At 43.5% G+C, this 14,371-nt stretch overlaps 2 protein-coding genes across 8 annotated transcripts in view; one reads left to right on the top strand and one right to left on the bottom strand.

The window, feature by feature from the left end:
• Window positions 1–879: 879 nt before the first annotated feature.
• ramp2 (receptor (G protein-coupled) activity modifying protein 2) lies at window positions 880–9,615 on the bottom strand. 4 transcript variants are annotated; one of them, XM_035614566.2, is made up of 9 exons: window positions 9,200–9,615; window positions 8,878–8,998; window positions 7,250–7,294; window positions 5,463–5,734; window positions 4,784–4,849; window positions 4,665–4,694; window positions 2,920–2,952; window positions 2,541–2,718; window positions 880–2,425 (listed from the first exon to the last, which is right to left on the bottom strand). In XM_035614566.2, exons 4-9 carry the CDS (start codon window positions 5,542–5,544, stop codon window positions 2,179–2,181), a joined length of 636 nt encoding a protein of 211 aa, XP_035470459.1. In that variant the 5' UTR covers window positions 5,545–5,734; window positions 7,250–7,294; window positions 8,878–8,998; window positions 9,200–9,615; the 3' UTR covers window positions 880–2,178. The 4 variants fall into 4 exon arrangements, with proteins under 4 accessions (XP_035470459.1, XP_035470461.1, XP_035470460.1 ...); XM_035614568.2 differs by having other exon boundaries at window positions 4,784–4,846; XM_035614567.2 differs by lacking the exon at window positions 8,878–8,998.
• Window positions 9,616–9,846: 231 nt separating this feature from the next.
• The window catches only part of ezh1 (enhancer of zeste 1 polycomb repressive complex 2 subunit), a 13,084-nt gene continuing 8,559 nt past the window's right edge, over window positions 9,847–14,371 (top strand). For 3 of the 4 annotated variants that reach the window (XM_035614561.2, XM_035614564.2, XM_035614565.2), the window contains exons 1-7: window positions 9,847–10,326; window positions 11,651–11,837; window positions 11,938–12,063; window positions 12,442–12,564; window positions 13,027–13,144; window positions 13,306–13,536; window positions 14,235–14,355. In XM_035614561.2, the coding sequence (XP_035470454.2) occupies window positions 11,655–11,837; window positions 11,938–12,063; window positions 12,442–12,564; window positions 13,027–13,144; window positions 13,306–13,536; window positions 14,235–14,355 (902 nt within the window). In that variant the 5' untranslated portion in view covers window positions 9,847–10,326; window positions 11,651–11,654. The remainder of the gene's footprint in view (window positions 10,327–11,650; window positions 11,838–11,937; window positions 12,064–12,441; window positions 12,565–13,026; window positions 13,145–13,305; window positions 13,537–14,234; window positions 14,356–14,371) is intronic. The other variant, XM_035614562.2, reaches the window with a different exon arrangement.

The raw sequence follows: 14,371 nt of genomic DNA, 5'->3' as shown, positions 1-14,371 counted from the left end.
GTAATCCTTGACAATAAAACTATATCTAACTCTACATTTTTTCAGATGTTATCCGGATTTATTTTTGAATCATTTTTGTAATTTGATTACACAGTACCAATTATATTGAATCCAATCCTCATCATCCAGTTAATGCTGAATCATTCAGCAGTTTGTTGCTGCATCACTTAGGGCCACTAGAGGGCAACGTTTTCTGACTTTAAATGTTTATTAATCTCATGACTGATAGGAAATGGACCGTGACTATCTGACTCCTATATTGATCATGTACAAATATTTTTTTTTTGTGTGTGTGAAATATTGATGCGAGACGACTGATAAAATATGATTAAAATGGTTTACACAATCACATACTGCGTGTGTCCATCAGAAAAGTTTTCTGGCCCGCTGCAGCAGTAAGGAGCAACCCAGAGTTGGATGAGATCAGACGGGGGTGGGGATGAGGATGGCCCGGCGTCTAGAGAGGAGGAAGGTCACCAAACACACTTTCTCACTCAGCCCTGCCAGACACACACACACACACTTATGTACACACAAACACAGGCCCACCCTGCAGAGCTGTGTGTGCCAGATGAGGGTGTGATGCATGATCCCTGTCACCGCTTCCCTCACTACATGTCTGTGGAGACTGTGCACTGCACTATGCTCTGCACAGCGTAGCCCACTTTCTTACTGGAGATACAGTGAAACACTACCTGAGGCGCAAAGCGATGCCATCTGCACTGCACTCGAGGGAAACGAGTGTTTAATCAAATACTGACAAAGGTTAAAGGGCACTTTTGCTTGAACGGTGCTATGACTTTGTTAAAGTATCCCTTTGAACGTGAGCTGAACTGAATTTCTGAAATCCAAAGTCGAAATTAAAAGTAAAAACCAAGATTATAACTGTAGATTTAATTGTTTAAAATATTTTAAAAGTACATACAGTACATGGTGTGAGAGCAGGCGGGGATGTGTTCTCTCAGACGGTACAGTAAGTCCTGACAATAGCAGAGAAAATAACACAGCATATAAATACAAATTTTGTTTACAGCGCTTACAGTACAATGGCTTTGTCGTCGTCACAATACTCGTACCCACATTCTCAAGATTAAGGCAAAATAAAACACGTTTATCTTTTGGTCATCACTCAGTGTTTATCACTAGGCCTGCGCAGACAAACTAAACATGTCTTTTGTCTGAGTCGGAATGGAGACGTTATATAAACTATTTAATCTAGCTCATCATCATTGAAGATTGTCGCTGTTTGTTCGTGGAAAAGTGCTTCAGGATTTCATACTGTTCAAAAAAATTGACAATACAAGGAAAAAGATCTTCCCTTTGTGGGCGTACCCATTCATTGTGTCCCATCTGTAACCTCTGACCCCAAGCCTTCCATATGCTCTGACTCACATAACCACTTCCATGCATCAGACTATTTTCCCTGTCCTCCCTGTGTGCATAGAGAAGAGCCTTCTCCATTCATCAAACATGAACACACACCTGTATTCAGTTCGGACTTGAATTGACTGGTACATTGTCTCATTAGTGGCTCAAAGCAGAGTTAAGTTTGAAGAGTTCAGAAGTTCAGTAATAAAATATATATATATATATATCCATATATCTTCAAAACTGGCATCCAACATGATGAGTCACCGCAAATATAATTTGCCTTCTAATTTCGCAAGCTCTCGAGCTTTTGTCACAGTAAACCTGAAAAATCATGTTCTCCATTTTAAATTGAGCTGTTTCAGAACATGTGCATCCAGTTTGGATGTAACCAAAACCATCAGTGTTCAGATTTCCGGTCGGGTGGTCGGAAAAAAAAAAATCTTTCGTCGTTGCCTCTTCTTTCAAAGTGTTAATGAGACACAGTACAGTCCATGAATTAATAATAACATTGGTTATTGTCACAGCGAGCTTCTGTTGACACCAGGGAGTTTTGTCATTTTTGAAGTCACAGAATATGACATTAACTCTGAGTCGGAACTGTCCATCGATTGGCTTTCTCTATTGGACATATTTCAGAATTTCCTCTGAGTTGTGAAGAGCAGATAAACTTGTCACTCCTCGGCCATGTCTCAGGTGAGATAAAAGAGCAGCAGTGGTCTATGTGGAAACAAGCGGTCCTTAGGTCGGGAGAAAAGGGGGGAGCGTAGGTCCAAAACGTGATTTTTCGTATGCAGAGATTTAAGATTATCAGCTGTCGTCACCATTCATAGTCTTGAGCACCACAAGGCTGACCATGACAGGGATCAGACAGATGGGAGTCATCACCAGGGCAAACATGACGACTGGCGGCGGGTCGCCGTGCTCCTCTGTGGGACAATCCTTGAAAAACCGCGAGTGAATGTCCACAAAGGTGTCCTCCACCAGAGGGTTGGGCCACGGGATCAGGAGACAGTCGGACATCTCCTCTGTGCAAAGGCTTAAGTTGCTATACAAACTGCAGAGTGCGGAAAGAGAGACAATGAGGAGGGGGATTGAAACGTCTGCAAATATATGAACTATTTGATATGTTTTAAATGTCAAAACTGCAAACACCGTAATACACGACTTACCCTCTCACATTCCCCCAAATGCAACGGTCGGTGCTGTTCAGTGACACCATTGAACTCTCAAAAGTGCTGACACACAAATGGCTGAGCAGCGTTGAAAGACAATCCATTGTTGGAGCCCCGTACATTTCACTACAGAAGTTGCAAATCTCCGTGCACCGGTGAGAATTATTGCCACAAGCTGCATGAAATGGGTTTACAAATAGAAAAAGAAAAAGAAAGAAGAGAAAGAGAGAGAGACAGCAACAGAAACAGATTATAGAATGACAATAGACATGTGTTGCACATCTACAAAGGATCAGCATTAAATACTGGATAACTGTTTACAGGATGACATGTAAGCTTGTATGGTTATCTGTGGTTATGAGGTCATGTCACCTACCAAATGGCAAGGTAGACTCTCCATAAGTGGTGTCTAAGAGGGAGAAACATAAGATTTTTAGATTGAACACATTCACATCGAACAGTAATGCAGACTATTAAATTCTAAAGTCATTTAAAAAGTTATGCTCCAAAGCCAAATTTCAACACAAAGAGAATTTCTTATCTACTCTAGCTCATGCGTCCCCCTCTTCCCATGTCCAGGACTGAAGCAGGCGTTTTGCAGCTGTAAGGAGGGAAGACCACACACTCACCGGAGAGAAAGGAGAGGAATACCCCAATGAAACCAAGTGCTCCATTCATGTCAGAAAAAAATGAACAAAGGTGCGCTTTCCCCAGCCGATGACCATGTATAATAAACCTGCGCGTCTTAGCCTGAGCACGGCAAGGCATAACAGGAAACCCGACAGGATGGAAACGACGCGGTGTAACCTTCTGTTACCAGATGTCCAAACAGTGTTACCCGCGGTTACCAGATGTTCTCCGAAGATCTGTCTGACGGCCCTGCGCCTTGGCAGCAGCGCTTCCCCTCTCCAACGCACGTTTCTTTAGGATTTTTCTTCCCTTTTTTTAAAGGGGTGGAGGCAACAGAGATTGTCCTCTCCATTCTCCCAAATAAAAAGGGAGCACACCCAAGCTGGGCTGGACTCACATCTGAAAACCCTTACTCCTTCACTCTTGTTCTGCTTTTTAGTCTCAGTTTCTCACAGTCGAGGGCCTGGCCAGCTCACAGCATGTGATTTATTTGCCTTTTGGGCCGCCTCTGCCAAATAGGAAACATAAGTAAACATTTAGGGCTTTTGCGTTTTTGGAGTGGATGTAATCATGACACTGCAGGGTGTGCAGTGGAGACAGTCGTGATTTCATATTTAGGTTAATTTGAGCAAACTTGGAACAAGTTGTTAGTCGCAGCTGGACCAGCTGTTTAGAGGCTGATATTTCCACTAAAAGTGTGGGAAATGTTTTGTTCTTTTTATGTCACGAGGAGTTCACGAGTGTGCACCAGCTACATTTTTCTCTGTCACCGCTCACCACTTTAAAAGAGCAGCGAGAGACAGAGATGGTTTCATTGATTGAATGAAAAATCAAATGCACGGCTCATGTTTTCTCATGACCAGCTTTATTTCACTGGATCCACATGTTGGGCCTCTCACAACATCTGTTTGCCGAGCAGCATTTTGATTTAGTAATGACATCAGGAAATGTGTCTTTTCTGCAGGGGAGGAGCTTAGAGTTTGGGGGGAGTTGGCAGGGGAAGGAGGGGGGGGGAGGCACAGGATGAGGAACAATGAAAGGGGCGCTGCTCCAAATTTCCAGTGGTTTCACAACTCTCGAGTTCATGCGTTGATCACAGACGTTGCATGGGGTGAATGACGAACAAATTCAGGAAGTTGAGCCAGGTGGGGGGGCCCGTCGTAATGAGGTTTCAGTTAACCTCTAACCCCAAACCATTATGGACCTTTTATCTACTGCTGCTGACCCGTCATGGTAGAGACCTCCCCAGGAGTTTGTCTTGGATTGTCAAGATGATACACACGAGGGGATCTTGGCAGAAAAGCCCTGAGCTCTGCTTTCTGTATATGTCAGTTCCAGGCCAAGCAGATGAACTGACCCAGGACAACCGCCCAGTGGACACAAATGTATAATCACTTTTTGATATATATATAGATATATATAGATAGATAGATACAGACATGTGGTTAATGGTTTACAATAAAGAATAATAGAAAAAAGATGTAAACTCACTGGCAGTAGTCATCTCTGTTGAGTGATACCCTGTAGATGAAAAGGACGTTGGGTAAGTCAACGTATTTATTTTAACGCATGAGGGTTTTTTTCTTTCTTTCTTTCTTTATGTCACGTACCTGTTGTCGTGGCTGGTTGCACAGCTAACAGTTCATCGACCAGACCGTCCACTGTCGCGCGTCCTGCTATAGGAGAAATAAAGCGATGGGAGAACTGGATGTATTGGAATAAAGAGGTAGAGTAATAAAAGGCTGCAATCCAGTGTCCAGAATATACAAATATAATCCAGTACATATATATACACAAATTGTGAAAGTAAAGGAGGCAAAAGGAAACAATGAGTTGGAGCTGTGTGGAGTAAACAGGTCAATGTATCTTCAATTTGTGTGCCACTGCTTTTAGGAAATCTTAATATTATATATATTAACTCAAAGACATTGAACTCCATTTCCTTGCTACAAGAATACATTATTTCATTCAGTAAACAGGTGCAATAATAACAGCTAAAATCACAAAATACATTTTGACAATCTGAGGATAACATTCTCAAAAACTACTAATAGGAGAAACATTCGACAAGTAACAAATATGCAGTCAAAGCCTGATCAAACTCCCCGTGCGACAGTGAAGCATAAAGGTATAAAACAGAATCATGAGACGAGCTGGGCTCTTTTTCTTATAAAGCCACTTGACCACTGAAGCCCCCTGAGCATTCCTCCAGTGAGGTGAGGTGGAGGGCGAGCAAGGAAAGTCAGCCTCCATCATAAAGAGTCAAAAGAGCTGGAATCGTCCACTTACCCCAGAGGAGATGAGTCAAAAAACACCCAGCAGACACGAGAGAGAAACTGTTGGCTGTCATTTTTGCTCTGTCCGTCTTCATCGGTGGTCAGGGATTAAATATCTCGACCTTTTTTTTGTGGTTGTTGCAGGAAGCCTCTTTAAAACAACAGGAAGCACCTTGTTTCCCACAGCAGGGGGGACTCTGTTTAGGCTCGAACCACTGTGGTCCATTGGTGCACCACCATCACTCTCTCTCTCTCTTTATCCAGTTCCTTCGCTTGTCCCTCCCTCTGTTTTCAATCACAAAGTCAGAAGTTAGAGAGACCCCCCCACCTCTCTCGCTCTCTGTGTGTCACACAGTGTGTGTGTTTAGATATTAATCATGTGTTGAATGTCTTCTTTTTGTCTTTCCCATTCTTCTCACATTTGGGTTTCGTTATGTTGGTGCTGAGTAAATGTTTGAGTCCTGATGAGTCATGAAGCAGCAACTCACAGGCTTTGAGAGATGCATGATTCTTTATCAAAATCCAATTTGAGATTTTTTAAATTTTTTTATTTCGTTTACCCCAAAAATAGCAATTAATTAAAGTTCTAAAGAAAGAAAAAAAAAGGCAAATGACGCTGTATGAGTTAGTATTGCTCTCCTGTATCTCTGGCACTCGTGATGACACACGCGCTGTTATTACCCAAGACCTGTCTATCTAATGTGTAGAAAAAAATTGTTCCCATTAAATGTGTCTTCATTCGAAACTACATGTTCCAGATCATGACTTCTGTTTTTGTTGCGGTAGAGCATGAGATTTATTAGGCTCGACGGTTGGTGAGTCAAGAATATGTTGTTTTGTGTTTTGTTTTGTTTCTGTGTGATGTGATGTGTTACACCATCGATGGTGATGACGAGCGAGCCCCCCCTCCACCACCACCACCTCTCTCCCTCTTCCAACCACATCTGCGTCTGACAGAACACTGCAGCTTCTGTGGAAATGAGAGGCAGCAGGGTGGGATCTCCAGTCGCGTTGATGCACGCTGGTCCACGTCACTGAATGGCGAGCGCTCTTACTCAGCTGCCGGGTTTGGGAGAGTGCCAGGTTAACTCGGGGGGCCACAGTTGCTCCTACATTTCATTTCTGAGAAAGGCGGCTGCTCTTGTTTTACGAAACTGATTGAATTTTTGAGTTATCCCCCAAATATAAGCTGATATATTTCAATTGTTCTGTTTCAGAGAGCCAGAATAAAAAAAAATCTATCTGGAACATCTTTCATTCTCCTTGTTGCGTCAGTTACAGTCATCTTAAAATACTTAAGAGGTTAACCATTTCATCTGCCTTTGTCGCAGATCATTAACGCTGCAGCATGTTTTTAAGGTGTGTCTCAATGGCAGCAGCCAAGAGCTTCACGCACAGTTTACATTACACAGAATTAAAAACTTCCTGCTGATAATCGTCTCACTCCCCTAAGCCTATATATCTCCCTGTGTATGTTTTCTTTTGTTTGACAGTTCAGTGTCTGTATTGGACTCCTTCAGATAACACTGTAGACTCGCCACACACGCTGTATCATCTGAGATGCCTTTGCACACTGAATGCATTAGGTGATAACCGGGAAATAGGCAGACATACACCGCAGAACCAGAGAGACCAAAAAGGAGCAACAACAACAAGACAATGGTGAAATAGAAACTGTTCACACAATATATGTTTGTATGGCATGATTAGAAGCAAAAGCATTCCCAGACAGATTTCTTGTTTGACATGTATATGAGCATATAGTGTGTCAAAGGATGAAATGAAACTGAACAGTGCCACCTTGTGTGTCAGAGGAGCAGCATTTCTGTGGTTTCCTTTAATCCCCTGGAGGTTTGGGAAGAAGAAAAAAGTTTCTTTTAAAAACACAAAACTACAAAATGGATTAGATTATTGGAATTATTGACAGAATGACAAACATTCACATCTTTATAACTTGTGAGATATGACACATTACAGTACATTACATTTTACAGTTTAGCCTCCATGTTCAGACTGACACATGATTCAATTGTTTGAATTTTTTACTGAATATTTAAAGTGAAGTGTCATTGTTCACATGAGCACCACAGGCAAAGATATAATGAAACATATTAAATATACAAAAAAGTTCCATGTTTCCAGGTCTATCCCCTTCACCAAGGCCAGCACAGTAGATGAGGTGTTTGTTTTGTGCCCAAAAAACATTCTCCAGTTGTGTCTTAAACAACCTTAAAATATGTGGTTTTTTTCTGTATTAAACTAAATGCAATATGTTTTCCTGGGTAAAATCCCAAATAACTTCTATAGAACAGAAAAGCTGTTATGAGTGTTTAATTGCTTGTACACAATATAATGTAGTTGTAAGCACATATGTTTGTCTGTATTTATTTGTGTATTTGTCCACAACTGTACTGCATAAAAAACAAATAAGGAATGACAAAACAGTGGACAGAAACGTTTAAATAATTAAAAATACATAAACATATTTATGAAAACCATAAATGCATATTAATGAATACTTAAGTATGTCCTTATATCTGCATACGTCATTAGCCATGGTCTTATAAGCAAAGATTAAATTCAAATATCGAACTTAAAGTTGTATGGAAATGGGTTTAATTTGGGTTTAATAGGGTGCTTTCCCAACTAAAAAATAAGCAGGACTATTTGCTGTTTGTTTTCAGCCTCACTGTAAATATATTGTATTTGCAATTAGAGCTTTTGCACAAACAGCATCTTAGTTTTAGAAAGTCTACTTCTGTATTTGTGTGATCATGCAAGTGTAAAAAATAAAGTCAATAATTGTAGTAATTTAAAAAAAAAAAATCTACGTTAGAGTATTAGGGCCAGGCATACGAAGAAGAAAAAATGAGGGGTTAGATTTTTCTTTTATATTAATGTCAAAATGTCGAGATTAAAGTCGAAATAGCCCTAAACGTCCGTGTTGTGCTTCCGGTTCAGCTAGCTTTCACACGTCCACGTTAGCTAACGTTAGCAAAGCTACGCTAGCTTCCGTAACTGCACGCCTCTTTAAAAATTCATTAACGGTTGTTTGCAATTGAACGTGATGGTGTGACAGGCACCCGCTGTCACCGCATCGTCTCTTCCAGATTCAGCCTGTCAATAACAATAACATCGCAACTTTACAACTCGGTTAGCAGCTAGCGTTAGCTTAGCAAACTGGCTAGCAAAACATCAACATCCGGGTGTTTGGTGCCGATGAAAAGTGCTCCTGGGTCACACAAAGTAGCATTTCAACGTTTTTGTCGACATCTTGACTTTATTATCGATATAGTATTTCAACTCTATTCTCGACATTTAGAGTTGATAGTCGAAATGTTAAAAAAGAATCGTACCCCTCGTTTTTTTTTCCTCATACTCTTCCGTATTTATCCAATCTCGTTAAAGATAGTTTATTGCTGTCTTACTTGGTGTAGTAGTAGACTTAGTTGCCACATTGCAGGTCACTGACTGTGGCTCAGGTCAAATCAGGTGATGGAGCTCGGTGCAATGTGCGCCAGGGAACTCTGCGACCACTTCACGTGCAGTCTGTTAATCAGAAAACCAAGGCTTGTGTCGTCCCACGTCAGACGTGAGAACATCAGATGTATCTCACCATCTGTGCAATTTCCAATCATCCTCTTCATACAAGGATTAACACGTCTCTCTGTGAACTAAATAATCCTATTTTTTGCAGCAAAATAAAAACAAACTGCTAGCGTCGCCACGTTTCCAACCCCGAGTTCTCACATTTCGTGTTGCCCGTGAAGTGGACTGCGGTGACAGCAGCACCGGTTCGCCTGCAGCGAGAGGAGCCTCCATCAACATCATCGTCGTCGTCATCCTAACCCCTCGCTTCTCCACAACGCAGGAGGATATAAAACGTGTCGGGCTCACCCTGGAGGAGGAGAGGCGAACAACAACTCAACTGTGTTCCTGTCCGACACACACACACAGGTCCTCTGGAATGTAAAGCAACTAACAACCCTTCAATACTCTGATCGGTTTTCTATTGCGCAGTTCATGTTAAGGACAGTCTGCACGCTTGTGATACGAACACTCCGGTTATGTTAGAAAAGAGAAATCACAATAACATATATGTGATATTATTTGATGTATGTATTTATTTATGGCGGCTGCTTCACACAGTATTCACGCTGCCTAATCTCACTTGCTCTTTTAGTGGTGTGAGTCAGCTGAGGGGAGGTGGGGGGATTTTCCAGTTTATTTGCCAACCCCCCTGAAAAAAAAAATGGCATTTTGATTTGGCGATCCCGCACTGAACGGACAGTTGCATCAGTTCCTGTGCGTGCGTGTGTGTGTGCGTGCGTGCGCGCGCTTGTGTGTGTGTGTGTGTAAATGGCTGTGCCGCGGCGGCTCCAGTCCTCCACGCTACTTTTTTTTTATTCCCAGGACTACGCAGCGGCAGAATAGTAATAACAAATCCTCCTCCTCCTCCTCCTCTTCATCCTCCTCTTCCTCCTCGGCTGGAAAGGGGGGAGAGAGCAAAGAAAACGGGCTGCGATCATAATAAAGACGTCACCCTCCTGCTCGTCGGGGTTGGCTCGAGCCAAGTGCGCAGCTATTTGTAAGCTACACTACAACAACAAGCCTCCGGGCAGCGCAGCACCATGTCCCCGGATAACGTGCTGGTTCCTGCGAGACCTCCTCCTCGTCGTCGTCGTCGTCGCGCGGAGACCGAATCTGCGTCAGATCCATAGTCAAAGAGAAGAACGATTCTTTTCTTTCTTTTCTTTTTTTTTTAAATAGCTCCAGATCTCTCCATTGAGAGAAAAAGAAAAAAAAACACAGAAAGAGAGAGAGGGAGAGACTTGGTTCGTGGCTGCAGCCTCTTGACGCAAGACGCGGATTTGAAGGTATTTAATAACTGCGACACTGGCGGTGGAGACGCACCGACGCCCGCTGCGGCGATGTGCTGTCATTTGTGGCGCAAATGAAAGTGTCGCACGTTTAAATGGACAGTGTGTGTGTGTGTGTGTGTGTGTGTGCGTGTGTTTGCACGGGTGTGTTTGCCTCGGGACGCAGCGCACTTTCATAGCTGTGGCTGAAACGTGTGCACGAAATCGTATATGAGGGCGGGGGGGGGGGGGAATCATAATAACGCACGGTTTTGCACTTCGCACTTATTTGCGATTGTGGCTTTTTTTCGCGCAAACGGGGGAAGTTGATGTTCACCACGGCGATTGTGAAACGCGTGGAGAGAGAGGAAAAAAAAAACTGTACTACGCACTTTTTATGCTCCGCTTCATGTTGCTTTTTCTGGAGAGGCACGCCCACTCCCGAGCAATGTGGACGATGCCCCGTGTGCGTTTTAAACATCCACATAGACACTTGGTTTGTTTGTGGTGCACATCATCCATTTAACTAACCGTAATAAAAAAAGAGAAGATTATGAAAAAATCTACTCTGCACAGTTTAAAGCACCAGTGTGTGGAAGGTTTTTTTTTTTTTTTTTATAACATTATACGTCAGTTTTGTTTTGCCAACAGAAGGGGGCGCTCTTTCAAATGTATGTCCACTCAACGTGAAAGGAGGAAGTTTTACTATCTGTGAGAAGCAGAAAGGGGGAAGAGTATCCTACATACGTGTGTGTGTGTGTGTATATGTATATATATATATATATTGATTTTATAATAGATTATACACGGGGATTAAGCATATCACACCAAAACTATTTGCTATGAACATACCAATACCTGTTATTTGAATTATAGAGAATAGTTGGGATAGGATAGGTGGTGAAGACAGTCAAATCCAGTGATAGTTATAGAAAATATATTTTTATTGTCACTTCACAAGTATAATAAATTTTGTGTGGAGCAAGTCCATTGGGCCTAATTTGGTAACACATAAAATAGAAACTATAAAAAAAATTTGACTGCAATACCTTGTAGGCTAGAAGGACAGTGAAAATAGGATGACATAATGAAAAAATATATCAATATGTATATGCAAGGAATTAAAATAGAGACGGTGAAGAGACAGTATTAAAAATAAAGTGACAAATACCACACACTTCATAAAGTCTGGTAGTAGGACCTAATAGTATGGGAAATTACTAGTGATTTTCCCCATAGTGATCCCTTGCACCTCTTTCCATTAAAGAAATAGCTCATGTTGACATCAGAGTCTACCCCTGGACCCCATTGATGATCTGTCTTTTTTCTTTTTTTTTAAAAGAGTCATGGAGGACACAGCTGCTGCAGACCCTGGTACCCCCGGTACAGGTGCTGCCCCACCAACCCCGAGACCTCAGCCTCCCTCCTTCGCCGCCTCCCGCGGCCTGCTGGAGTGGAGGCGTAGGGTCAAGTCGGAGTACATGCGCCTTCGCCAATTAAAACGCCTTCGAAAAGCCGAGGATGTCAAGGTGGGTGAACTCAGTCGTCCACAGAGCCACATGGAAATAAAGTGTTTGTGTTTGTGCCCGGTGCACGATGTGACATTCGCTTTGTTCTGTTTGTCTCTAGAACCTGTTCATGTCCAACAGACAGAAGATCGAGCAGCAGACGAACGTCCTGAACGCCGAGTGGTCCAAGCTCAGGATTCAGTCCACGCCTCTGTCAACTTCTGGTGGAGCTGTGGCTGGCAAAAAGGTGTGTGTGTGTGTGTGTGTGTGTGTCCTCATATTCCTGCCCCCAGCAGCTCTGGGTCGACTACAATAGTTCTCACGTCCATCATGTTGAGTCCACCTCACAAACCTCTCTCTCTTCTGCTCTGATGCCCGCACCTGTGTGTCAGAAACAGATCATATGACAGCCGAAACAGTGTACTGTGGCCCTGTGGGATAAGAATATTATATCATCTTCCGCATCCCACCAGCTTTCTGGGTCCGCTACATTGTGTTCACCTGATTTATGTCCCCTGTTGGGGGCTCAGAGAAGCATGTGTGTATTCAATTACATAGTTATGAAATTAGTTGTGGTGTCTGGTCATCCCCCGATCCACTTACAGTTTGGCTCTTTCTCTTACAGATGTGTACGGTGGAGTTTGGCTTCCCAGGATTCAAGGCTCAAGCCATTGCCATGAGACCACTGTCAACGGTGGCAGGAATCCCCTTCATGTACTCCTGGTCGCCTCTGCAGCACAACTTCATGGTACGAATGAAGTCAATCCTATTGTGTTTCTTCTCACTTGATTCCAATTTGGAATAGATTTTCCTTCTTTCGGTGGAAATATACAAGTTCTCCCGGGAGCTGATTCAATTTCCTCTGTGCAGGGGAACATCTGAGCCAGTCATCAAAACACAACATTAAACTAAAAACAGGGCTTTATTTTGAAAATGCATAACAAGTTTTCATGTGCAGAGGGCGACAGGCTCAGTTTCATGTACTGGTCTTGCAACAAAACATTTTATTTTGTTTCCAGCCCACTTGAGCGTGTTGTTCTGGTCTGTTAAATCCCCATAAGCAGGAGCAGGTGAACAGTTTGTGAACTATTTGCCAGCGGACCATGCGTGTGCTTGTTTGTAACTTTGATATTTTCAGCTGTAGCGCCTCAGAAATAACACATCAGGCATGTTACGTACCTGTCTTGACGGGAGCTTTCGTGTCCTATAGGTGGAGGATGAGACGTTCCTTCACAACATCCCCTACATGGGCGACGAGGTGCTGGAACAGGACGAGGCCTTCCTGGAGGAACTCATTGACAACTACGACGGTGTCCACGGCGACAGAGGTGTGTGTCCCATCCGATTATCCAATCCCTTATCTGCTGTCAGTCTCATATACTTCATATCACTTCTACCCCGTCGGAGGGGAAATTTATAAAACGCTAATGATGCCAGTGTGGACAGATCAAAGTGTGACATTCCTCCTGACATGTCGACTGTGTTCCAGAGGGAGGTTTCATCAATGACGAGATCTTTAAAGAGCTGGTGGAGGCCTTGAACCAGTACTCCGACCACGAGGAGGAGGAGGAGGAGGTGGTGGCGGCGGCGGTGGCGGCGGAGCCGGCGGGGAGGAAGGAGGAGGAGAGAGTGATGAGGAGCAGCGCAGCGGAGGGCTCGGAGGAGACCAAGGCGGGGACCGTGGCGTTCATCAGGAGGAAGAGGAGGAGCACGACGGAGGGTGAGCAGGTCTGCAGCTGCGCGTGTGCTCGTTCGGAGTCCGGCCCTGCGAGAGAACAAGGGGGCGGCAGCGCGAACAAGGGCGGTACTGTTCCTCTCATTGCACTGTACAGCTGCCACAAGGTCGCCCTGCCACAGCGGCACTTGAACTGGCATTGTTTACTTTAGAGCAGCCCCTGTGTACTGTGTGTGCGCGTGCGTGCGTGTGTGTGTGTATCTGTGTTTGTGTATGTTTGTTTGTGTGTGTGCGGCAACGTGTCTGTTCATGACACTGATTTGGCTCGTCTCTCTTTACACAATTGCACCACCTCTTGTTTATGAGAAACTAGACTATACACGCACACGCACACACACACACACACACACACACACACACACTTCCAACACTAAGTGACAGTGAAATTGAAGAACACCTGAGCACAGTCATACTTGTACACATGCAGATGCATGGATGAGTGTCCATGGATTTAATATACTGGTGTTGGAAAAAAGACAACTTCACTGATCTCACGACATAATATTCACAGAGAAATGTTTTCAGACCATGTTGTTGCTAAATGGCCTTGAGAAAATAGGACAACCTCCATTCCTTTGCAGTAATGTTCAAAAGAACACATTGCATTAACTGCATTTGTGATTCTGCATGAAAGCCTAATTTGTCAAACTCTTGCTCACGGTCTCTTTCTGTCTCCCCCAAAGTGAGGGACCTGTGCAGCAGCAGCAGCAGCGGCGGCAGCAAGAAGATCCCCAGCGATAAGATATTTACAGCCATCGCCTCTATGTTCCCCTACAAGGGCACCACGGAGGAGCTGAAAGAAAAGTAAGAAAAGTAAAGT

The sequence above is a fragment of the Scophthalmus maximus genome, chromosome 17 (assembly GCF_022379125.1).
Source record: "Scophthalmus maximus strain ysfricsl-2021 chromosome 17, ASM2237912v1, whole genome shotgun sequence".
Lineage (NCBI taxonomy): Eukaryota > Metazoa > Chordata > Actinopteri > Pleuronectiformes > Scophthalmidae > Scophthalmus > Scophthalmus maximus.
Note: the sequence above shows the minus strand (reverse complement) of the source record. Positions and strands in the feature narration are given on the sequence as shown.

Excerpts from the sequence above, each read along its gene's own strand:
- ramp2 (XM_035614566.2), bottom strand. The coding sequence starts at position 5,544 with ATGAAGACGGACAGAGCAAAAATGACAGCCAACAGTTTCTCTCTCGTG. Across the intron at positions 4,850-5,462 it reads TTTGACTCATCTCCTCTGGG|CAGGACGCGCGACAGTGGAC; the intron begins GTAAGTGGACGA and ends TTTCTCCTATAG. Across the intron at positions 4,695-4,783 it reads GCAACCAGCCACGACAACAG|GGTATCACTCAACAGAGATG; the intron begins GTACGTGACATA and ends TTTCATCTACAG.